Source organism: Eurosta solidaginis, chromosome 4 (assembly GCF_040869045.1).
Source record: "Eurosta solidaginis isolate ZX-2024a chromosome 4, ASM4086904v1, whole genome shotgun sequence".
Lineage (NCBI taxonomy): Eukaryota > Metazoa > Arthropoda > Insecta > Diptera > Tephritidae > Eurosta > Eurosta solidaginis.
In genome coordinates this window covers 191487529-191515193 of record NC_090322.1, presented here as the reverse complement: position 1 = coordinate 191515193, position 27665 = coordinate 191487529, and the positions used below count along the sequence as shown (strand labels likewise).

Below are 27665 nucleotides of genomic sequence, written 5' to 3'. Positions count from 1 at the left end.
TAATCAAATTGTATTGTAGGGAAATTCAAAATTTTGTCACCTAAATGCTGAGTGGGCAGTTGCCTCAGAAAGCTATAAGCAAAAAACTGTCAATATTGAAAATGACAAAAAAAAAAGTATCGCTACTTTGATTGATGATAGTTTTGAGTATTGGAGGGGCACATTAATTTTGCTCATACTTTTAGAATCTCCGTCTCAAAAACAACATTCAGTTTAAATTTCATAGCGTTCAGCGATGCCTCAACATTTTATCGAAAAATTTCAAAAAAAAAAAAAATCAAGCGTATCGCTTGAAAACGTGTAAAAATCGACGTTTTTTACGTTTCGAAGTTCTGCAAAAACTTACTATCTTTCTTGATTTTTAAAATCATCAGATCAGATAGTCAAAAGGTCAAACTTAATGTCCTTGTACTTTCTTCTGGCCTTAAGTTATTTGCCTGTGTGTAAAACCCGAGGATTTGCCCATATACATATGTATATCTTAAAGCGTCCTTGTCCTCGTTGCTATATCATTAACTAAATTTTGTCACTAGTTATCGTCATACTCACCGTCCACAAATCAGAAAAAACGTATAAATATACAGAAATTTATAGTCGAAAATATCGCGTCAATAAGGCTAACTTATGTATGTAGGTATGAACATTAAAGTGTTCCTTATAAAGCGGAACGAGTTTCCAAACCAATAAAAGTAATTTAATAACTACGCACATAAAGCTCCGATTTGAAAACCGTTTTTTGCATTTTAAGGTATAATGTGGAGGAATCTATAAAATGGGCGAAAATTGCTAGTATGTGGAGAAAAATCATAGAATTGTATTTTACACAGCTATAAATCAAAAGCGAACCGGCCGATTGAAGTATTTTTTACTTGCATTTAAACTTTGAGATATTTAATTCAGCTTTAAAAAATAGATGATTTATATCTAATACCATCCAAGATTCTTCAAACAAAAAAACTCATAAAAAAGTAGTTTGTATGTGTGTTCGCTGCCAACCATCCATTCAAACATGCGTTCAGCGAGAGCATTTCAGCAAATCAGATGATGAGTTATATCAAATGGTGAAAGACGCGAGCTAGAGAAGCTTGTCTGCCTATGTAAATGATTATGTATGTATTTGCATTCCGCATACATATTTTGAAATAAGCTCCTCTGTTAAAACTTTGAAATTATAAGTAAAGACAAATCTAGATATATGTCCTCCAACTACACTTAGCTGATTTTTGTTAAGATAGCTGTGTAGACATTCAGAGAGTGTTCTTGTTAAGTTTTTTTTCGGGAACACGACCAGAATTCCAAAAAATTATGTTAAGGATGCAACTGCATACATGAAGAGCTTATTGCTTAGGTTATGAGGTGGTAGGGTCACTATTATTCTGGGTAGTGGACTATTTAAGAGTCTAAATTTAAAACTTTAAGCGATTTGTTGTAGAATATTAGCCGACCTGCTAAAAAACGGAAAACCCTAATGAGCATATGTTGTGTACAACTGATGCTCATGCAATTGAATGCATTTCTGTGTATATATTAACGTTCGTTAGTTAGAGCATATCAGAGATTGTCGTCGAAAATCATGCCATTGATGAGCAATGAATTTTTCTTTAGTTATGCGTGCATGCAGCTGTTTGTTTTATTAATGGACTAAAAATACTTGTTTTATGTAAGCATTTTTTTTTTTTTTATATACAAGCCCCACTGTTTTAATTTATTCTTAAAGATTACTCGAGTAAAACTTGACTTAACATAAACTGATTAGAAACATACAAAAAATAAAAAAGCCGTGCTTTATGAACATGATCAGACCCGAGCGAGTTATTTCTAGCTGTAACAGATTAAACATTTTACTTGAATTGGCTAAATCGCTATAAACTGCTAAGAAAAGACATCTTTTTTTGAGGTGTAAGAGTTAATGGAGTTCAGATTCGGACTCACCACAACGAAATGCATGTCACTAGATAGGTTCGTTCAAATATATAACAGCCAACAGAAAAACAGCAGGCAGTTTTTTTTACCAAATTTCGTCAACTAAACCCTTTTTTATTTTCGGTATCTTTAGCAAAACTTATATACATTTTTAATCTGAAACTATTCAAACCAATCTTAAAAATGTTTTCGAAAATGTTTAAAAATACGAAAATTTTAGAGCTTTTAAAGAAAATTATGAACTTCTTATTTGGAGTTTGGCTGATCAGTTTTTGTTTAATAAAATTCAAGTTTTAGGTATCTCAAAATTAGCGTTGATACATAATAAGCGTTGATACATAAAGACGCTTTAGGCAAAAAGTAATTGAAAATAAAAAAAGTAATTGACAATAAACAAAAATCCAGCATTATCAGTGATTTGCACCAGATGGCGCAACACTGAATAAATATAGTTGGTAAAAAGGAATAGAAGTAGCAAATTTGCCAGTCAAACAAACCACCACTGTATAGCTAAATGGTTAGCGCAGCATGCCTAAAGCGTACTGATGATGAAGGCATAGCACCCTTCGAAATGGATATATCTGTGCAGCTATGGCAGGTTGTCTAAAAAATTGTCTACTTACTATTCCAAAAACAAAATACAATTTTTCAAGTTTAGAAAAATTAAAAAATAACAATAATTATCATTAGAAAAAAATTATTGTTCTGGCCTTGAGCTCGAATCGAACCTTGAATCATTTATCAATAGGCCGATAAAAACAAAAACAATTGTTAAAGAAATTAAAGTTATTAAAAGATCTTCCATACATCACAATATCGAAACAACAAACACACAGAAAAGTTTAGATTTGCATATCGTCGACTGGATAAATTAATGTATGTTACATGTGAGCACATATAACATACGACAATAATTTATCAGGGTGACGCTATCAGAAAACTGTCGCAAAACATAGTTAGTGGCAGCTGATATTAACACTTTAGAATCTTAAAACTTTGGCTAATAATATGATATAGGTCCCAACGTGAGGATCGGTGAGGAACCCAACTAGATTAGATTAGATTATTATTTATTTCATTATTCTTATAAACGTATGTACATATTCGATAGCTTAATTTTACAGGTCTACAATATCATTACTTAGAGAATAGTTAGTGACATCTTTATTTTATATAATAAAAATAGTGTTGTATGTCACATCATGTTTTAACAAATTCCATTGTATAAATAGTAGCAGTGGGGTGAACAAAAAAAAGAATACAAGATATATATAAAAAAATTTATTTAAAATGAGAATAAGATATTTCAAAAATAAATTTACTAAATTAAGTCATGAAACAATTTGAAGAAAGAATACAAAAGCTAAGTTTACAGAATTCCTCATAACAAAACAGCAAAAAGAAAATTCAAAACTATACAATGCATATATAAAATTAAAGACTATATTATACAACGTAGTGCATCAAAATTTCTATCTGGTTGGTATCAAACTCAAGAAGCCAAGTTTTTATTTTTTTTAAAAACACAGATCTGGATCTAATGTCTCGTATGTTTTCTGGAAGGGATTTTGCAAATAGCCACCTCTCATGTAAAAAATTTTTAAATCTTTGTAATAGAACAAATGCCTAACTGGGAATATATTTGATCTTCTAAATAAGTCAAAGGAGTGAGTCCGACGTGGACAATTAAAAATTTTTCTTACTGCACATTTTTGCAGTACAGTTAATTGATTTATTTTATTGGAGTGAGCACCACCCCAGCAACTTATTCCATATTCTAATTTTGAATGAAATATACTATAATAAACTGTTTTCAGTGTATGGTTTGGAACGTATTTTCTAAGACGGTAAAGTATACGATTGGTTGAAAGTAAGTATTTTCTTACAGTTGCGATTTGCTCATTCCAGTATAGATTACGGTCAATTGTGACTCCTAGGTATTTGAAGTTATTCACTTTTTCAATTTCAAAGCAGTTAGAGTCACATGCTGTATTATTTTGAAAAGAATACTGATAACGATGGTTGGAGCACTTGTTACTATATAGGATATTACGTTTGCATATTGCACTGTGAAAAGTTATATTAAGATCTTGTGCTTCTTGAAGTTTTGGACTAAAGCACATTAATTTGGTTTTATTGCTGACAACCAGTTTATGTTCCGCAAACCATGACCGAAGTATGTGTATATCGTGATTCAGATCCGCTATCAAATTTAAAGGATCCGTTGAGTTATATGCAATTCCTAGGTCATCCGCAAATGCTTCGACTTTGCCCTTAAAAGGTTGAATAAATAGTGAGTTCACATAGATAAGGAATAATATGGGACCCAGAACCGATCCTTGTGGTACACCAGAGTTTATGACTTTGGTCTCACTAAGAGTGTTGCCTATTTTCACTCTTTGGGTTCGATTTCCTAAATAAGAAACAAACCAATTGTATAACAAGCCACGAATTCCCAAATTATAAAGCTTATTTAAAAGACGGCCATGATCAACCATATCGAACACTTTTGTAATGTCCACAAAAAGCCCAGCACAATCTTTTTTTGAATCAATACCCTTGTATATAGTTGAACAGAAGTCCAAAAGAGCATCTTCCGTAGAAAGACCATCCCTGAAACCAAATTGCAAAGGACTAAGAAAATTTATTTTTTCAAAGTAGGATAACATCCTTACTTTTACAATTTTTTCAAAAATCTTAGTAATTGATGACAAAAGTGAAATCGGCCTATAGTTAGCCATATCTTTTTTATTACCTTTTTTGAGAATCGGTATTACAATTCCTAATTTTAATTGTTCTGGGAAAATCCCAGTCGTAACACTCAAGTTAAAGATATGTTTTAAAACATCAACAATATTGTATGAGATTTTCTTTAACATAACGTTAGAGATTTCATCATGACCGGAAGAATTACTATTTTTCAAAGATTTTAAAATTTCCGATCCTGAGATTGGCTCAAAAAAGAAGCTGTTGCTTCTGAAAGAATCTTTAGCTACTCCAAAATAAGAGCAACAATCGCAAAGGGGTGTCACATTTGGCGGAAAGTTTGACTTCACAATTGAAGTAAAGTATTCATTAAAATCATTAGCTATTTCTATGGGACAGAAATATCAACGCCTTCGTTTTGTAAAACAAAATGAGAATTTTGCCTTTTTGTGTTTTTATCAATAATCCTATTTATTACTTTCCACTCTTCTTTTAGATTACCTTTAGATTTATTGACTAAGTTATTATAATAATCGTCCCGACATTTACGAATTTCTCCATTGATTCGTTTGCATATTTGCTTAAAACGAGTATTCAAATTGGTGTCACATGGATGTTTGTTGCACTTTTTTTTAAATTTATTTTTGAACCTAATTCTATTCAAAAGGCATTTATTTATCCACGGTTTGAGTCTGACAGATGATTTTCTGGATCACCCTGGTCCACATTTTGGTCGATATCGCGAAAACGCCTTCACATATACATCTAAGGGCCACTCACTTTTAAAATCCTCATTAATACCTTTAATTTGATACCCATATACTACAAACACATTCTAGAGTCACCCCTGGCATACTTTAATGGCGACATCTCGAAAAGGCGTCGACCTATAGAACTAAGGATCACTCCCTTTTAAAATACTCATTGCCACATTTCATTTGATACCCATATCGTACAAACACATTCTAGAGTGACCCCTGGCCCACCTTAATGGCGATATCTCGAAAAAGCGTTCACCTATAGAACTAAAGCCCATTCCCTTTTAAAAAACTCATTAACACCTTTCATCTCGAAAAGGCGTCCACCTATAGAACAAAGGATCACTCCCTTTTAAAATACTCATAACCACCTTTCATTTGATACCCATATCGTACAAACACATTCTAGAGTCACCCGTGGCCCACCTTAATGGCGATATCTCGAAAAAGCGTTCACCTATAGAACTAAAGCCCATTCCCTTTTAAAATACTCATTAACACCTTTCATTTGATACCCATATCGTACAAACACATTCTAGAGTCACCCCTGGTCCACCTTTATGGCGATATCTCGAAAAGCGTTCACCTATAGAACTAAATCCCATTCCCTTTTAAAATACTCATTAACACCTTTCATTTGATACCCATATCGTACAAACACATTCTAGAGTCACCCCTGGTCCACCTTTATGGCGATATCTCGAAAAAGCGTTCACCTATAGAACTAAAGCCCATCCCCTTTTAAAATACTCATTAGCACCTTTCATTTGATACCCATATCGTACGAACATATTCTAGAGTCACCCCTGGTCCACCTTTATGGAGATATCTCGAAAAAGCGTTCACCTATAGAACTAAAGCCCATTCCCTTTTAAAATACTCATTAACACCTTTCGTTTGATACCCATATCGTACAAACACATTCTAGAGTCACCCCTGGTCTACCTTTATGGCGATATCTCTAAAACGCCTTCACATATACAATTAAAGCCCATTCCCTTTTAAAATACTCATTAACACCTTTCATTTGATACCCATATCGTACAAACACATTCTAGAGTCACGCCTGGTCCACCTTTGTGGCGATATTCCGAAATGGCGGCCACCTATAGAATTATGGCCCCCTCCCTTTTAAAATACTCATTAATACCTTCCATTTGATACCCATGTCATACAAACACATTCCAGGGTACCCATGGGTTCACTTTCCTACATGGTGATTTTCCCTTTTTTGTGTCCAAAGCTCTCAGCTGAGTATATAATGTTCGGTTACACCCGAACTTATCCTTCCTTACTTGTTTTAGTTTCACTTTTATTCACTCTTATTATAAATTTCGTTTTTACTGCCAACTGTTCAATTCATATCGCCAGATCATGGCCAGTGAGTAACAGTCATTATTGAAGCATTTGCAGGATTATTGAGACGTTAAAGATTTTTCAATCGATTGTGGAACACACTCAGTCTATGTTAGGTCTTTATTGACTGGCCAGTTCAGCCTAATTCAATGACTTATAAAATTAGCTATATTTTATATTTCTACGTTTCTTTCGTATACGTAAAATAAGTACACTTTTGACCTGCTTATTCCAAGGCTGTTGGCAACCAAAAATTGGGTACTAGATGTTAGTTTGAAATTTTTATTGACGTTTAGCCATATTTTCCTAGCTAAATTATATTCTTCTAAACTATTAGTTTAAGTGTGCAGTAAAAATTTTTAATGAGTCTGCTGTATTATTTACAATTAATGAAGAGGCGTAAAAACGAATATGTTAGCTTAATATGCTTATGTCACAAATTTTTTCATGTCAATTGGTGACTAACATTTCCTCTCTGCTAAAGTTTGCCACAAAGGCTAACCAAAACGAGTGACTTGTGTGCACCTAATTAAAATAGCTTAATTTTTCGGTGACGTAAGTAGGTGTTACAAACAAATATATAAGATTTAAAAAAATATTTACAGTGATTGCAAATAATGATTATTTTCAAAATTTGCTTGGGAAAAACTAAGCTAGTCTACTGTTAATCGTTCGCTCTTCTCAGTCAAATTAGTTGATTTAAAAGTATCGATTGCTTTTTTAGAGAAAAATACAAGTTTTAAATAATTTTCAAAAGAATAATTTTTATAATAAAACTCATGACCTTTACGGACCCTGCCATTTAAGTATAGGTCTTGTAGCCGTATGCCTTCTTCTTTTAAGTATTGCAATAAAATTGTACAAGTACCTCGTTAGATAAAATTTGTCATACACAATGCAGGTATGCTATGTATGGCTCATTCAAATGGAGTGTGACGAAGGCTGGGACACCGTGTGGTATGAGTGATATTAATATGAATTTATTTCTTTCGTGTGATTCTACTAAAATGATTATGTAATTAGTTTTTTCCTTCTTTAAATGTTAATAACAATATCAAAATACTATATATATATGATTTGTGTTAACAACTATTTTGTTGTGACAAAATAAAATATTTTGACGGCACACAATGGGATGTATCGGCTTTCTAGTTGGACAAAATTAATACTGATGCTGATGATGACTACGTGGCGGTTTTCGAAATGGTACCATCGCAATATGCCAGTAAATGTTTCTTTCTTTTCAGTTTCTCATAGAAAAATATAATAATTGAATATTCAATTATTATAAGCTTAATAACAAATATCATTACTCCATAAGAAATGGTATAAAAATCATGAGAAAAGGCTCAAGAATTTTCTATATTTTCGTTTTGTAAGCCAAAGTTGAAGGTTTTTTTGAAAGTTTATTCAAGATGCGGTCTACTTGCATCAATTAAAACTTTCAAGGATTTCTTGGACATTTGAATTGTTTCGAGAAATGCTAAAGAAATTCCCCCAGGCTTAAATTTACGGTTACAGCAACTATCTCGAAAGCAATTGTGTAAAGAAATTGAAAATAAACATTTCCAAGTTTGGCTTACAACAGGAAAATTAAAAAAATTTTGGAGCTTTTTCTTATGACGTGGATACCGCACTTTATTTGGAAGTCTATAACGGCGACCACAAAAGATCCTGGGTTGAAGCCCCGGGAAAAGAAACATCGAAAATTTAAAAACAATTTGAATTAGAAAAAGGTTTTGCTAAGCGGACAGTGATTTGACAAACATTCCGAGTGTATTTACATGAAAAGCTTCCCAGTGAAAATTCATCTGCCTTGCAGAGGCCGTTCGGTGTCGGCATAAAACACGTAGGCCCCGTTCCGCCGACTTGTAGGAAAGGAGCACGACGCAAATTGGGAGAGAAGCTTGACGTAAAATCTTTCTGTGCCTTCCATTTTTTTTTCAGTACAGATATAAATATTGTAACAAATTTAGGGAAATTCCGCTTATTCCAAACCTTCTGCTAACGTTCGAATCGGTAAACTGTTGAATAAATAACTCCAATATTCAATGATGCAAAATGGTCTTTATTAGACTACTTTGAAAGTACTTCACAATAACACGTATACTTCACAACCAATAGCGTGCTTAAATCAAAACTGAAACTGATTCCCCAGCATGTGCTGCTTTTATACTCTCAGTTTTCTCGTTCATCTATTTCTCCTAAGGTCTGGTAACTTCGCGAACTTCATGCTTGGTTACCAGCCATATACATGTATATTTGTAGTTTGTACCCAAATGCGTGTGTATATGTGAGTACTACTTCGGCTGATGATTACATGCGTGTGTGAGTATCTCTCGGCTGCCATCTATGTACGTGTGTACATGATGATTGATTTGTTTACGTACATACGAGTGGCTGCTTAGTATCGGCTTAGTGATGGTAGTATTCGTCACAATATTTTATGAAATTTTTTTTTTTTTTGAGAATTTTCTTTACACAAAAAGGATACTCTTAGAGGTTTCTTAGAATAAATATAAGCTTTGAAGTTTTTCCTACAACCCAACTCAGTATCCCCTGATATGTGTACTCGATTAATAGTAGTTCCTTGCTTCGACATTTATAGGAAACAAATCAGCTTTTCGCCTTTTCTAAATATTTTGAGCTTTTAAGTTGATTGCTGTGAATACTTTTTAATATGTATTTAAGAACGAAGAAAGTCTTCCACTTGACAGTTTAGAAAAAGTATTAATTTTCAACTAGCTCAAACTAAATATGAACAAATGTGGCTGTTAAATACGACTTTAAGAAAAAGAAGCTCTGCCTACCATTATTTTAGTAATGAAATTTCTACCCTGACTTTTATGGGTATGTTAGTAAAAAGTAAAATCACAAATTTCTCTCTGGCATTTTAAAGTAAATATTGAGTATGAGGAAGAGTTGCGAAATAATGCTACCTGCGAAATCGTCTTGAAAGCATTGCTTCGCTATTGAGCTCTGAGTGGTAATGTCGTCAAATGGTCCAGCTATACGGTATATAGTTAGAGCTAGGGGAATGTCTTACAGGGTAGGAAGAAATTTAATATAAACTAGTGGCCTGTGACCTCTGACTATATTATATTCCTTTCCAAGCGAATTCAAACTTCCTTACTTGTTTTTCAATAATTCTAGTGAACTCATACCATAACAGCCTATGCTACGTATGAGCACACATACATATATATTTTAAATATTTTATGATCTAATATTAAGATATTTGTCATGAGCATTATTATCACCTTCATTATCAGCAACAACAAAAAATAATAAACGCTTAGCCGACTAGTGAATGGTTATTTGTTTATCTGGCTGATTCTCTCGTTTAGCTAAGTACATTTCTAATGAGAATGAGAATAGCGACGGTGTACTTTGTCCATTGACATATATAAATAGAACTTGAATATTTGCATACCTCTTAAGGTATTCAAATACAGCTAGACCTATATAGTTGCGCTTAAAGTATTAGCGATGGAATTCGTTAAATGTGCGAACTGGATTAAAACAGAGAAAATTCCCGACACCTTTTTAAAAGATTAACAAACATTTGTACATTGCTTGGAGTTGTGTGAGCAAAATCAAGGTAGATTTTTTATATCTAAAAAAATGTTTAGTTGTGAGTACTTTAGTGTCGCGTATGCTGACGACTTTGACTTCACAGACGAGTTCTGCTAACTCCATAGGTAAAAATTAAGCAGAAGGAATAGGTTTAATGGGAAATGAGGGCAGAACGAAGTAGCTGCTGTCATCAAGCAGGCAGCCAGTCAATTTGCGCTTTTGCGATCACGCCAGACCTAGTTTTGCAATAGTAAAAGATCTCGTTTATTTGGGAGCCAGTGCTATTTAAATAGTAAATTAATAAAGTTCTTCGAAAGCTTTATGCAAACACCAATAAGTCCAGAGAACTAAAAACAGCGGCTACGCTCTAGGTCACGTTATGCGAATTATGGATAATGTTCCAGTTAACAAGGTATTCCAATGTGTATTCGCCTACGTATACTGGGGGCAAGCGTGCTCAGAAACTCGATTTTTATTGTAACTTGGTCATGTCATTATTTTGGTCTTGAAAATCTGCATATTTGCTTTTAACGCCTTTTCGAGCTATGAAGTCGTTTTCACATGATTAGGTCAGCTAATTGGGTACTATCCCCTTCCAAAGTATCGTTTTTGTTCTATCGGAAGAAAGTACTTCCAATTTCATGTCATTGTTGCTTTTGAAGCATTTGAATTTTATTTCTTTTTGGTCTATAAATTTAATTTGAACATTAAAGCGAAAATTTCACAGTTCGACAGCAATCGAATTCCGTGAAACCCTTGATTACATAAGCTTCATATTTAGGGGCGAAATTTCAAAGTTTTTTTTTAAATGGGGACCAACCCAGTCGTAGTTGAAAAATTTTACCAAAAAATATTTTTTTTTTTAGCTCAGAACTTGTAGCATGTAATTCAAACGGTGGGTGCATCTACCATTTCATTGGGTGAAGTTCATGTAATTGCCTCCTGGTTAGTTTTTGGATTAAATGTTTTCAAACATTTGTTTTTGGAATAAAACTAAACCTACCTCTATTTTTTTTTAAATGCAGCAGTGAAATATGGCCGTACCTTATAATTCATCTAAATTCAGAAGCAAAAGAAAACACGCATTTCGTAAAAGAATTTTCCTTCCCAATTTCATTTCGATTATACTTAAAAATAAAAACATCTTTATTCCATTCTATTTAAACTAGTCCACTTCGCGTAAAGAAAAGTTTTTTTTTCACATACAAGCAAAAGGCCAACGCCTCAACGTACTCGAAAACATGGATATCTATAAACAGAAAAAATTCGGCGGTATAATAATAAACGAACAGATAAATACAATTTCTGACACAATATTCGAGCCTTTAAAACTTGTTTACAAGAAACAAAGTAATCACACAGGTACAACGACAAAGACATAACAACAAATAAACACAAAACAATTAACGCACCAAAACAACAAGCCCACAAAGAAGGTCAAACGACTAAAATTACGGATTTTTACCTACACCAGGCAGCCACAAAAATCGATTAGTAAACCACCTTGAGTTCTGAACGAACACACAGCACATACACATAACTAAATATACACAAGCATCAATTTTGACAATACCTGCTCATGTACCTACGAACTATAAATACAGGACAAACGACAACAGATCAGAACGAAAATCGACACTGATGATGGCACAACGCCGAAACCAGTATGTCTCAAAACCAAATTTGACAACGGATGACAGAAAATTGTTCCAATATACATCAAAGAAAAGTTTCTCAAATATTTAGCCAGATAAAGAGATACCTTTGTGCCAAATCTTAAGAAAATCGCATCATGATTATGATTTATTACAATAGATCGAGCTCTCGTCTACTCTCCGGAAATAAAAGTTTCATGAATAATAAGATAGTCAAGCTAATCGCGCCATAAATTCCTTTTTTTCTGGAATAAGTTAGGTCATGGGCCACTTCCCGGAATGAAAAGTTTCACAAATATTAGCTTGGTCAAAGCGATACCCTTGTACCGAATTTAAGCAAATCGTCCCAAAAATCAGATTTTGTGAAAGAGGTCAGTACGTGGACCATTTCCCGGAAGGAAAAGTTTCTCAAATGATAAGCCAATTAAGGAAGTACCCTTGTACGAAATGTCAAGGAAATTGCTTCAACCACTATTTTTTGTTTTTTAGAATAGGTCGGTTTCTGGTTCACTAAAGCATCCTTAAATCCCTTTGAACACACACACAAAATTGCATCAAAATGGCACACACAAAATGTATCATAAACAGTGGTTTAGATTGTTTTTTAAGTCAGAGTTTTATGTTACTTTATGTTGACATATATGGTTGGGTTTTGTTTCCAAGTCTAAGAATATGGTCAAAGTCACCTTGGTGCCAAAGGAGAAGAAACGCTTCCACATATCTTTCAAAGGCTTTAGAACCATAGATGGGCACAGTGCATAAGTTTTCAATTCCACCTACCACTAAATATTTAGTAGCGAACCTACATGTTTTATTTCATCTCGGCAACGGCATTTGCCAAGCATAGTTGGGCATGACTTAAAATTAAATGATGGTGAATTTGAAAATTCAGTTCACTGTGTGCACAAGTTGTTAAGTTGAAAAACTGAGACAGCGGAGTGGAAGAAAAAGGTGAAAAGGCTTACTACACAGGAGGTATTCTCTCCACTATGCTTTGGGGCTTGGTAATGAACGATCTGCTTTTTGATCTGGGGATAGGAGCTGCATGATTTTACCGATGGCCTCGAAATTATTGTGATGGGTAATCTTCTGATTATACTGAAGACTATTTTAAAGGGCTGCCTGGGTGTTCTGACCAGGTACAATATTCCTGAATTCAGACCACCTTCTATTGAGCAAGTACCACTGGTGCTGTCTGACAGGGTAAAGTACATATGGATTATTTTTAAAAGCAAACTGGCATTAAAGTTTAATGTAGAAGACAGGGCTGGGAAGGCTACTATACTTCTTTCCTGGTTAAAAGCAGTGCAGCGATTCCTGATGGTTGAAATAAGCGGGGCCTACACTGGCACTAAACGCATTACTGCATCTATATGTGGTAACACAACTGACTAGCAAAAAAAATTATCTACGTGAGCTGTTCCCTAACAGTACAGCTGCAAACCAACCTAACCTAACCTACACGGATAAAAATAAATGATTAATTTCCTATGAACGGCGTTCATAAACATTCTGCCCTTGGTTTTATGAATAAGTTCATTGATTTTAATGAATTTTTCATAAATTAAATGAACAATTTCATAGAAATTTATGAAAATGCTCATAAAGGTAATGGATGCAAATTCATGAAGTAGTCTTAGAACAAAATTCAGTTTTTATGCTTTATGAACAATGTTTATGAATGCTTTCCATAAACTTCTATGAAATTATTCATTGAGTTCATGAAACATTTCATAAAATCAAAGAATTTATTCATACAACTGATGGTGTTAGTATTGCCAATCAATTCTTTTGTGCAAATAATCGCATGAATTTCGCATCATCAGTTGTTGAGTGACAAAAGGTAAAATAAAACTGCATAACTTTGTTTGTGAAATTAAATGATCTGTGGTTTGTGTAGGAAGGAATATGAAAGTATTGACGGTTTTGTTCGACATTTGACAGCGACAGACTACGATGCCAATGTTGCCAACAATTATTTGGTAGTGTTAATATTTATAAAAGGCATTTACAGCGCAAGCATTTCATTTTGTTTTGTGATTCTGAAGCAGGTGAAAATAGCAATTCATCAACAACGACATCCATATGTCAGTTCAAAGTAGCCACTGCTTAGAAGGTAAAATTCTGGAAATTTTCCCAAACGAGAAATTAAGCTTCTATCGAACCGAAAACAAAGGAAAACTGTTCACCAAATTTTGCAACATGAAAAAAAGCATCAAAAGCTACAGTCCGGAAGCCAAACAGCGTCGCATGGAATCTCCAGAGGTCGAAGAAAACGGTAGGTGTTGCAGTGTATTACCTAATTTTTCGTTTTTTTATTTCATTTCAAGTTCCGGAAATTGGTGCTGAAGAAATGGCTCAGCGTGTGAAGTTTGACAATTTGAATGCGGAGGAGTTTTAAAACGCTTGGCAAGTTGCGCCATTATAGAATAAATCACTCCCAAACAAAATTTCAAAAAAAAAACCAAATATTTCGCGAGTGCCCAGAATATAACAACCTTATGGATATCGTCTGGTGAATAAATCTTAAATCATAGGTTTTGTGTTTGCACTTTATTAACAAAAACTTTAAAATTTTTTTTTCAGATCGATCTTGATTTCGCAGTAATGTTCCCAAATACAATTTTCAGAAATTTCAGAATTTTTTTCGTCGAAGGTGTGAATATTTTCTTCCTACAACACACGAAAAAAATTTTGAAAATACAGAAAAAATTCTGAGGCACTTCTAACCTGCACATTATTATACTAAAATTGAATGGGCTATAAAACTGCATACCCAAAAAATTTGTAAAAATTCTGAAAAAAAATTTGAAAATTTTGATGGCCATTTTTCAAACATTGCTGAATTTTTCAGAATTTTACATAAACTCCGAATTTTTTTTAATGTGGTTTTGGTTATAGAATTTGCTACATTTTATTTGAAAATTATCGAAAATAGCCCCCTGGGTACCCCTGGATATCAAATGAAAGCTGTTGATGAGTGCTTTAGTAGAGGATAATTTTCATACCCCTGGGTGACTCGGGTCTCGAGATATAGGCTAAAACGTGGACCTGGGTATCCCTAGAATGTGTGTATAGAATATGGATATCAAATGAAAGCTATTGATTAGTGCTTTAGTAGAGGGTAATTTTCATACTCCTGGGTGACTAGGGTCTCGAGCTATAGGCCAAAAAGTGGACCCGGGTACCCCTAGAATGTGTTTATAGAATATTGATATCAAATGAAAGCTGTTGATGAGTGCTTTAGTAGAGGATAATTTTCATACCCCTGGGTGACTAAAGTCTCGAGATATAGGCCAAAACGTGGACTCGGGTGCCCCTAGAATGTGTTTATAGAATGTGGATACCAAATGAAAGCTGTTGATGAGTGCTGTATTAGAGGGTAATTTTCATACCCCTGGGTGACTAGGGTCTCGAGATATAGGCCAAAACGTGGACCCGGGTACCCCTAGAATGTGTTTATAGAATATGGATATCAAATGAAAGCTGTGGATTAGTGCTTTAGCAGAAGGTAATTTTCATACCCCTGGGTGACTGGGTCTCGAAATATAGGCCAAAACGTGGGCCAGTGAATGCCTAGACAGTGTTTATACAATATGGATATCAAATGAAAGCTGTTGATCAGTGCTTTAGTACAGAGTAATATATTATCCAGAGACGGACTGGGACTGGGGTTAGGACTAGGACTGGGACTGAGACTGGGAGTGGGACTGGGACTGGGACTGGAATAAAATACATACCACCTTCTGGGACAGGCAATAAGGGATGCAGAAGAATGAGAAGAAATTGAGAGAAGCGAAAAGAGAAAAGAGAGAAGGAGATTGAGAAAGAGATAGAATGAGACGAAGATGGAGATAGATGAAGCGAAAAAGACGGAGGGAGGAGTGAATAAAAGGATTAGGAAAAAGTGAAGAGGGGGGAAGGCAGAGTCAGACGGAAAAAGCTTATTAAAATGTATGCAGATTGGCCAAATTTAGGGCAGGCAACGTCTGCCGGGTCTTCTAGTACTATATAAAAAGAACTGATTTCATTTATCGCATGTGTACACATTTCTATTTCCTTAGAATGAGTTTTAAAAATATATATATATTTTTTGTAGAATTTGTACATACAGGCACTAGCGATGAGTACTGAGCGTTCAATAATTAATAAAAACTAAATACACAAAATAAGTCTCCTTTAATTCATAGCTAAAAAATTTGTTTATAAGTGCCAAGAAAGAAATTTCAATAAGGGTGCTCAATTTGTACAATACACTTCAAAACACATGTTCTTTGACGTTTATTGTAAAAATTTATTTCGAAAGCACTGATGCTTAACCATTTGCTCAAGATTGTGAACACTGAAATAAAAAATATACACTGGCTCACAGGTTATTTCAACCACTAAGATTTTCTAAAATTTTGTTCGAGTAAAAAAAAGGGGCTATTTTCGATAATTTTCAAATAAAATGTAGCAAATTCTATAACCAAAACCACATTAAAAAAAATTCGGAGTTTATGTAAAATTCTGAAAAATTCAGCAATGTTTGAAAAATGGCCATCAAAATTTTAAAATTTTTTTTCAGTCTCAGTCCCAGTCCTAGTCCTAACCCCAGTCCCAGTCCGTCTCTGGATAATATATTACTCTGTACTAAAGCACTGATCAACAGCTTTCATTTGATATCCATATTGTATAAACACTGTCTAGGCATTCACTGGCCCACGTTTTGGCCTATATTTCGAGACCCAGTCACCCAGGGGTATGAAAATTACCTTCTGCTAAAGCACTAATCCACAGCTTTCATTTGATATCCATATTCTATAAACACATTCTAGGGGTACCCGGGTCCACGTTTTGGCCTATATCTCGAGACCCTAGTCACCCAGGGGTATGAAAATTATCCTCTACTAAAGCACTCATCAACAGCTTTCATTTGATATCAATATTCTATAAACACATTCTAGGGGTACCCGGGTCCACTTTTTGGCCTATAGCTCGAGACCCTAGTCACCCAAGGGTATGAAAATTACCCTCTACTAAAGCACTAATCAATAGCTTTCATTTGATATCCATATTCTATACACACATTCTAGGGATACCCAGGTCCACGTTTTAGCCTATATCTCGAGACCCGAGTCACCCAGGGGTATGAAAATTATCCTCTACTAAAGCACTCATCAACAGCTTTCATTTGATATCCAGGGGTACCCGGTTCCATGTTTTGGGCTATATATCGAGACCCTAGTCACCCAGGGGTATGAAAATTACCCTCTACTAAAGCACTCATCAACATCTTTCATTTGATATCCATATTCTATAAACACACTCTAGGGGTACCAGGGTCCACATTTTGGCCTATATCTCGAGACCCTAGTCACCCAGTCACCTATCCTATATTTCAAGTTAGATCAAACTACAAACGGGGTGCAAAACAAATTCAAAATCGGTTCAGTAGTTTAGGAGTCCATTGGCCTCAATTGTGTGACGCGTGTTTTTTATATATTAAGATTTGTAAGATTTCCTTGAATAATGAATATACGAAAAAGCTCCTTGTCAGAATTTGTATGTAATTTTCTTAAAGATTTTTTTGTTTTACTGTTATTTTGAAGTATATTTCTTTAATATAAAGTACCAACAAATGTTCTTTAAAATCACTTTTAAAAAGTTTTTTTTGACAAAAGTAATTAATTACTTTTTTAAGAGTGAATTTTTGAGGGTGTGTTGTTTTATTTGGTGTTAAAACTTTTTTTTAATTAACTGCCTTGGAGAATATGTAAAAAACTGTATTGGGATAAAAGCTACCCCACGAATGTAGTTATATATATAACGAAGGTAGTTAAGGTTTAATAAAATGAATTTGCAAACAAATAAAAGATTTTGCTGGTTTTTTGGGGGTGAAAATTATTGAAAAGATTCAAAAAGCTTATGAATCTTTTCATTAAAGGCTATGAAAAATTACATAAAATCTACGAATTAATTCATATACACTATGAATATGTTAATTAAAATCTACGGATACATTCAAAAAATCTATGAAAAACGTCATTAAATTTTATGAACCCGTTCATAAAATTTTTATGAACAGCGTTCGTTAATTTCTTTCATAATCATAAATAACGTTTATAAATTTTATAATTTATGAATATCGATTATTAAATTATTATGATTTTGTTCGTTGGCACGTTTTTAATGAATGTTTTCATTGAAATAAATGTACAAATTCATTGAATTTATGAACGTATGCGCTCCGTGTAGGGTCTGAATTTTTCCATATTATGCCAGCCAGTGTAGCTTACAGGCAGATATGTCAATTCAAATCACATATTAATATATATTTTGCTTCGTATCGAAATATGGTCTTACAATGCTAATTAGGAGATGCATGAACATCTAGAAAATTACACATGCAATTTATACAAATATATTTTTAATGTAAATCTTTACTACTTATTTTGTATAATTCTTATTTATTTAGTGGAAATTTGTGTATAAATAATTATTTAAATATAAAAAAAAGCAATAAAACGGCAGCAAAAGTGTCTGCAATAAAAATTTAGTGGTTTCTTTGGCAAAAAACCAAAATTTCAAAAATATGTTAAATAAAATGTTTCAATATTCCAACAGTATATTTACACACACATGAACATATTGTTGGTAAATTCTATTCTTTAATAAAAAAATGTTGAAACAAAAAAAAAAAATATATATATATATAACAAGCAAAAAAATTAAATACGTGCTAAGAAATATATTGCATACATCGCAAAATTTAAACGCGAAAATGTAGATTTCCAATTTGATTAAGTGCCTGCAATTTAAACGTGAAAACTTTTATTACGATGTGAGCCCAATTGCATACATTCATTAATTTAAGTACGCATATACATTAGACTGGGTCGAAAAAAAAGTTGCTAATCTCCGCCCCTAAATTTAAAGATTATGTTGAGAGGAAAAGGTTTTTTTCGTTGTAACTTGGTTATTTGACGTCCGATTTTTAAAATTGATATGTCCTTGAGAAGCTTCACATTTCCGTTTAATGTCCTTTTAGGTTATGAAATCATTTTCACATGATTAGGTCAGCTAGCAAAGTTTTACCCCCCTAAAGTATCGTTTTTTCCTTACCAAACGGCAGTACTTAAAAATTCAAGAAAATTTTGCTTTTAACCTTATTACTAAAATAATAAACAAAGAAGTTATAGCACTTTCAATATTTATTGCAACTATTATTTTACGACCTGAAACTCATGATATTTTTGGAGGAAAAATTATTATTAGGGTTTGCATTGAAAATTTAATAAAGATATGCCAAATATAATGAATAGGGGAAGTCAAAGTAAATAAGTGAGTCAAACCTGTTGTTTCGTATTTATAATAATAACACTAAGCGACAAAATCAACTTTTTTCTGGGTATTGGACTATTTCCGTTTTTCGAAGTTAGCCTCCAAAAAATAGATATCGGCTTTCGAATTTCGAAATTCTACATTTCGAAATTTTATTTTTTTGTTAACGCGTTCAGCAAATTGAAAAAGTAAAAATGTGGTCATGGTCCGCTCTTTCCCTTATTTGAAGGGCTGAATTCTTTTTTTGAGAAATTTGGCATAACAGCTGTTATACGAGGTGAAAATTCAGAAGTCAGAGACTGACTGTAGTCAGAAGTCAGAGGGGAAAGGGGAAAAGAGCGGACCACGACCACATTTTTACTTTTTCAATTTGCTGAACGCGTTAATAAAAAAAATAAAAGTTCGAAATGTAGAATTTCGAAATTCGAAAGCTGATGTCTATTTTTTGGAGACTAACTTCGAAAAAAGGAAATAGAACTTTGTTTTCTTAAGCCTCAATCTCTACAAAAAAGTGGGTTTTGTCCAATACCCAGAAAAAAAGTTGATTTTGTCGCATAGTGTTATTATTATAAATACGAAACAACAGGTTTGACTCATTTACTTTGACTTCCCCTATTCATGATATTTGGCATATCTTTATTAACTTTTCAATGCAAACCCTAATAATAATTTTTCCTCCAAAAATAAGTCTAAGTATAATAAGAATCAGGTGAAATAAAAAGGACGTGTGGCACTCGGGGACTGCCGCGGTAAAGCTATTGCATATTATCAACTTTTTCTGTGATATTAATTCAAGTTACACTTCTTAAGCGTGGTGACCGATAAGAAAACAAATTTTTTACTTTTATTGAATAAATGAGAAGTTAATATTGGTTAAACAATTTTTATTATTATCTTACAAGATATGTACATACATAGGTTATTCAGGAATATTTATAATTGAAATTATAGGTTTATGGTAACTGAAATAGGAAACATACGTTTGAGACTTGATATCCTCTAAATACCTTGAAAATACCGCGTCAATGGTGGTCCCATATTTTGTTGTGGATTCTTTTGGATCATTATTTATTTTCAAATTGAATTTTTCAAAAAGAAAACTTGTCAACCGCTCTGATTTTTTATCAGCGAAATTGATGTTGAAATCGCCGGCCAAGATAAGTGGAAATTTATTACCATTTGTACTAAGTATTTTTCCCCCTTCTTCAGAGTACTCCAGTAAAGAGCGATGAATAAAATGCTTTACCTTGTCCAATTTTGGATTCGGAGAAATGTAAATTGCTACCATGACAATGTGTAGAGCACTTCCAAGTTTGCATAAGCACGCAAATATCTCCAACAAATGAGCGCCTAACTAACGTGTGCAATATTTATTTCAATATTCGGAGTCATAATATTATTTATTATTTTTAAATATTTAAATTTAACTTTAACTTTCACTTTAACTTTAACTTTAAGTTTAACTTTAACTTTAATTTTAACTTTATCTTTAACTTTAACTTTCACTTTAACTTTAACTTTGTTTTTAACTTTAACTTTCACTTTAACTTTAACTTTAACTTTAAATTTAACTTTAACTTAAACTTAAACTTTAACTTTAACCTTAACTTTAACTTTAACTTTATGATAGAGATCCAATTTTATGTGTTTTGCCTGTTGCTAACACCGAACCTTTTTCGAACATTTTCGAACCTCTTCGAACCTTTTTTGAGAAATATCCGTTACGGTTTTTTTGATTTAGTCGCCAAGCCAGCGATAAAATCTATGCAGTAGCTTAACAGTTGCAATAAATATTGAAAGTGTTATAACTTCTTTGTTTATTATTTTAGTAATACAGTTAAAAGCAACATTTTCTTGAATTGTTAAGTACTTTCGTTTGGTAAGGAAAAAAAGGATAGTTTAGCGCGGGGGGGGGGGGGGGAGGGGGGGGGGTAAAACTTTGTTAGCTGACATAATCATGTGAAAACGACTTCATAACTTAAACGGACATTAAACGGAAATGTGAAGCTTCTCAAGGCCAAAATAATGGCATATCAATTTTAAAAATCGGACGTCAAATAACCAACTTACAACGAAAAGCCCTTTTCGGCTGTATTTCAAAGGATAAAAAAAAAAAAATTTAAATTTTTTTTCTGACACCCTCTCAATATAATCTTTAAATTTAGGGGCGGACATTAGCAACTGTTTTTTTTTTGTGTATGGGGACCAACCCAGTCTAATATACATACATACGAGTTTATATTATTGCTGCTGACGTACGTTGCATATTGTATAGCTTTAAACATTAAAATTAAAACAAAAACCAAATATTAACGCAGAAAGCAAAAGGGGTGTGACTCGGACCTTTTTAATATGGATGATGAGTAAAGATGCATATTAACAAGAAGGATTGAACAAAACAACTGAGGTTAAAGACCTGCAGAAGTTAACACATATTTACTTGTGTGACCTAATTTTTGGCCTGCTTTATATGGAGCCGTTAGCCTTTATGAAACCAGTTTAGTTTTGTAGCTGGCTGCAGGCTCGCAATATAATAAGGAAGTAGAATATTTATCTCACTTCTTGTAAACGGTTTCCCGTGCTGAAAGCCGTACAGCATCTTGCCCTATAATATCAAATAACAAATTAAAGGGCGGTAAATCGAGGTGCGCGTTGGAGTTTTAGAGTGTCACATGGCCTTTACTTCTATAAATGTGAATGATCGGATGTGGGAATGCCCGTACGTTTATCTTTGTGACCCATTCTTTACACGGACTGGATGTCCATTGGAAAAATCGTTAGCTGTATTTTTTTGAGTAAGGGAGACCAAGTTGCCATGCTGTTTAAAACTATTTTTTTTTGTAAATATTTTTTTTAACCACTATAAATTTAAGACTGGGTCATAAAACTCGGGGTCGAGGAAATTGAAATAAGGGCCTGCCTCACACTTGGAAGTAAGGGTCGTATTATTCGCATTTCAGGAAAATTTCGTGTTTACTTCAGCAACATTTCCGAATAAATGTGGTATTATCTCTGTATCATTTAGAGATGATTTTTTTGATTGTTTCCGAATAACAAATAATTTTCGATTATTTTTGGATTATCTCCAAATAATATCGGAATCCTTTAATAATAATGTCGACACTATTTCCGGATAAACTCGAAAGTTATAAATTTTTAGGAGTTATTTGGAGACTGTTTTTGGAATCATTTGAGGACTATTTCGGGGATATTGTGAGATTGTCTTCGTTATCGTTTTGATTAATTCGTAATAATTTAGGACTCATACCGTGATTATTTCACGATTTTTTACGTAATTACTTCGGGACCGCTTTCGCACGGTTCTGAGATCATATCGGGTTTGTGTCGGGGTTCTATAGGGATAATATCGGGAATGCATAGGGATAATTTTGGAATAATTTCGGGACTGTTTCGGGATAATTTCAGTATACTTTTGGCATTATTGCGGGATCAAAGCTAATTCTTAAATACCTTCGGTATATTTCCACAATTCCGGGGCCACTTCGGATAGCTTTGGGATCACTTCAGAACTTTTTCGGTTTGTTTAAGGATGATTTCCGGACTTCTTGGGGCAATTTCAGAATAGTTTCGAGAATCTTTTCGGGACTATTTCAAGTTTATCCCTGGGTTTCAGGATTTGTTTCTGGATTCGCGACTATTTACGGATTAGTCTGGCGTTATTTTCGAGATAATTTCGGTATCAGTTGGAGATCATCAAAATCGATTCAGTGTAGTTTAATGATTGATTTCAGGATTATCTCTAGATCATATAGACGTTGTTTTGAGAATCAACTCGAAATAATGTAAGGACTATTTCGGGACTATTTTGAAATAATATTTTAAAATACTCAGTTCCTTTGGAATCATGTCCTAAGGAACTGATTCATTTAATTTTTGTTACAAAAATCGAATCATGCTTAAAAATGGTTCTGGCGCGTTGGTATTTACATACATATTTTCAATATTCATAAAAACTGCATTAATATGTACATCGAAATTCACAGTCAAAATATTTAGATATACACAATCTAATAAAGTAAAACAATTTATTAATCTTGAAAAAAAAAACAGCAAAATAAAAAATGCTAGGTAGCGAAATGTCCATGTGGTAGGCGCTTTTAAAATAAAGCTTTATATTTACATACATATATAAACACGAATTTTTTGTATTATAAAATTACTAGGCGCTTACAGTGCTCTAAACAACAACATGTTTTTGTTTTTTGATTATTGTTAAGCATAACAAAAAAACAGCTATGCATTTCTAATAAATTTGCATTTTACATTAATGTTTATATAAATGGTAAAATTAATTTTATATTTTGGTTAGCTACTATTTATTAAATTTTAGCTTAAAATTGTATTTGTATACGTACGATCGGTCAATCAGGATAGATGCCTCTTGTTCTTTAAACCTGTAAAAGGTTACAATAACAATAAACATTTTGTTTTAAAAATATTTTAACTTTGATGTGAATTAAGTTTACATGTTGAATTACATATTTTGGTTTTGAAAATATAAACAAAGCAAATATTACAAAGGTCGTTTGCGCGTTTTTATTTGTCGCTTGCTGTTGTTTTTTTTAAACTTTCATATTTTGCTTGTTTTTTATGATTGCAGTTGAAGTGACGATGATTGTGAATACATGTACATACATAGATACTTTAAAACGTAAATAAATATATATGCCATTATATGTATACATATTTATCCCATACTAAAAATAAAACAAGTAAGGAAGGCTAAGTTCGGATGTAACCGAACATTACATACTAAGCTGAGAGCTTTGGAGACAAAAAAAGGGAAAATCACCATTTAGGAAAATGAACCTAGGGTAACCCTGGAATGTGTTTGTATGACATGGGTATCAAATGAAAGGTGTTAATGAGTATTTTAAAAGGCAGTGGGCCTTGGTTCTGTAGGTGGAAGCCTTTTCGAGATATCGCCATAATGGTGGACCAGGGGTGACTAGAATGCGTTTGTACGTTATGGGTATCAAATTAGAGGTATTAATGAGGGTTCTAAAAGGGAGTGGCCCTTAGTTGTATATGTGAAGGCGTTTTCGAGATATCGACCAAAATGTGGACCAGGGTGACCCAGAACATCATCTGTTGGGTACCGCTAATTTATTTATATAAGTAATACCACGAACAGTATTCCTGCCAAAATTCCAAGGGCTTTTGATTTCGCCCTACATAACTTTTTAATTATCTTCTACTTAATATGGTAGGTGTCACACCAACATTACAAAGTTTTTTCTAAAGTTATATTTTGCGTCAATAAACCAATCCAATTACCATGTTTCATCCTTTTTTTCATATTTGATATAGAATTATGGCATTTTTTTTAATTTTTCGTAATTTTCAATATCGAAAAAGTAGGCGTGGTTATAGGCCGACTTCGGTGATAAAGTGAGTTCAGGATAAGTACGTGAACTAAGTTTAGTAAAGATATATCGATTTTTGCTCAAGTTATCGTGTTAGCGGCCAAGCGGAAGGACAGGCGGTCGACTGTGTATAAAAACTGGGCGTGGCTTCAACCGATTTCGCCCATTTTCACATGAAACAGTTATCGTCATAGAATCTATGCCCCTACCAAATTTGACAAGGATTGGTAAATTTTTGTTCGACTTATGTCATTAAAAGTATTCTAGATGAATTAAATGAAAAAAGGCGGAGCCACGCCCATTTTGAAATTTTCTTTTATTTTTGTATTTTGTTGCATCATATCATTACTGGATTTGAATTTTGGCATAATTTACTTATATACTGTAAAGATATCAAATTTTTTGTTAAAATTTGACTTAAAAAAAATTTTTTTTAAGTGGGCGTGTTCGCCATCCGAGTTTGCTAATTTTTATTAAGCACACAAATAGTAATATGAGTAACGTTTCCGCCAAATTTCAACATGATATCTTCAACGACTGCCTAATTACAACTTGCAAAACCTTTAAATTACCTTATTTTAAAAGTGGGCGGTGCCACGCCCATTGTCCAAAATTTTACTAATTTTCTATTCTGCATCATAAGGTCAACCCACCTACCAAGTTTCATCGCTTTATCCGTCTTTGGTAATGAATTATCGAACTTTTTCTGTTTTTCGAAATTTTCGATATCGAAAAAGTGGGCGTGGTTGCAGTCCGATTTCGTTCATTTTAAATATCGACCTGAGATGAGCGCCCAGGAACCCACATACCAAATTTCATCAAGATACCTCAAAATATATTCAAGTTATCGTCTTTACGGACGGACGGACGGATGGACATGGCTAAATGAATTTCTTTTTTCACCAGATCATTTTGATATATAGAAGTCTATATCTATCTCGATTAGTTTATGCCGTTACGGATTGCCGTTATGCGAACAAAGTTAATATACTCTGTGAGCTCTGCTCAGCCGAGTATAACAATATTTTGTTTGCTGAAATTCAATATGAAAATGTATGTACTATACGTACATATGCAAGTATAGAACAATTTATTTATTGCAATTTTGAAAAGTTTTTAATTAGTTTCAATAATGAAGTCAACGAAAAATCATGCAACGAAATAGCCGACTACTTAAGGCAAAAACTTATAAAATGATATATGTAATTTGAAACAAGACGCAGAATGAGACAAGCCGAAAAATGAAAAATATGTGCAAAATTTTATTATGTTCTAACTATAGTATGAATACATAACATTTTCGGTAGTTTTTCTTCAGAAAATCTTCAAGAAAGTCAATATAGTGAATGTGTTATTCCATAGAGACGAGTGGGTTATTTTGACTCGACAGTAATTATAGAAACTAATGGGGTCTGTCTATGGGAGGCAATAAAATGTGTAAACAGGGGAACGTCGTAGGGTGAGGTTCATCACCAATGCTGTGAAATCTGGTTTTCAACCAATTGCTTAGGCGGTTCGACGGAGGATGACGTGTCAGTCATCATAAGCAAAAGATGCCTAACAACAATCAGCTCTCTAATGGATCAGGCACTTTGGGATGTACATACCTGGGCATCTGGAGTTGGCTTAACCGTCAACGCGGAAAAAACCGACCTAGCTTTATTGACAAGGAAATAAAAGGTCCCTATTCGGACAAACTTGAAGCGTGGAGGGGTGATCCTACAAGAAAAATGTAGCACAAAATATCTAGTAGTCAACCTATATTCGTGGAAAATTCATGTGGAAGAGGGAGCGAAGAAAGCTTCCGCGGCACTGTATGCATGCAAATACGACGCTAGAATGCTCGTGGGGTCTTCCACCCAACTCTGGGATCTTATTTAGTACTTTATCAATATATTTAGCTAGCGTTATCTCGCTTGAAAATACGGAAGAATTTGCGATATTCTACCGAATCGTTCTACGTGTCGAGCATCCGTTGAGGTAGCAATGGCGGCAAAAGAACTATCTGTGAACTATTCAAGAACATCCTAATCACTCTTTTTGGTGTCGACTCAATGAAGACTGCAATGAATAATTCAAAGCGGATAGAAAAGTTGGCGCAATTTATGTATATTGGAATGATTTTCCGTCGTCCGTTGTCAAATTTGGTTTGGAGGCAACTCCGAAACCGGTTTGTCAAATTTGCTTTTGAGACAAACCGGTTTCGGCGTTGCCTCCAAACCAAATTTGACAAGGGATGACGGAAAATCCTTCCAATATGCATCAATTATCCACTCTGTCAGAAAATTAAAAACAAAAAACTAAGAAGTTGGCACAACTTTATCACGCATTATTGCATTAAATAGTGACGTTTCATTCAGAACGGAAATCAAAATCCTCCATATTAATTTAATAATACCAGCATATCAAGCAATTATTTATCTATATGGAAATTATGTGGAATAACATGGATCATTCGTCATTGTGCCGGAGCATATCAGCCAATCAATTCATAAAAATTCAATTACATTAAAAAAATATTATCAACACACGAACTCGCAGCAAGGATGCTGCTGAACAGAACGTCGACGTAAAGAATAACAAAAAAAGTGTACGACTAGATTTTTTAACACATTCACAACCGCATACACACACCCACAAGCAAACGTTCTCATTATTTATTATATTTGCATACCAGTGACAAAATGCATTATTTTTTCAATTAACCTCAGATTTGTTATTCATGTTGTCAGCGTGAATTTGTCTTTACACACCTGATGGTCGAACAAATGGCCGTAGAGATGACGGTACAAACCACCTTCATAGCTGATCACGTATAATTTATTTGCAAATTTTTCTGTTCGTACATATATATGTATATATGACCATTAGACCGTTTAAAAAAAATTGTTTTTTTTATTATTTCATTAATATTTTGAAAAAAATTTAAGCAACGCGACATCAGGACGGACAAGGCGATCATTTTAAATGTTAGTTAATCA

At 33.6% G+C, this 27665-nt stretch overlaps 1 protein-coding gene across 16 annotated transcripts in view; it reads right to left on the bottom strand.

The window, feature by feature from the left end:
* dnc (phosphodiesterase dunce) overlaps positions 1–27665 on the bottom strand; it is a 731124-nt gene that overhangs the window by 74874 nt on the left and 628585 nt on the right. For 13 of the 16 annotated variants that reach the window (XM_067784328.1, XM_067784327.1, XM_067784333.1 and 10 more), the window contains one exon: positions 23674–23712. The exons of the other annotated variants lie outside the window; for them this stretch is intronic. In XM_067784328.1, coding sequence (XP_067640429.1) covers positions 23674–23712 — 39 coding nt within the window. The remainder of the gene's footprint in view (positions 1–23673; positions 23713–27665) is intronic. 16 annotated transcript variants of the gene reach the window in all.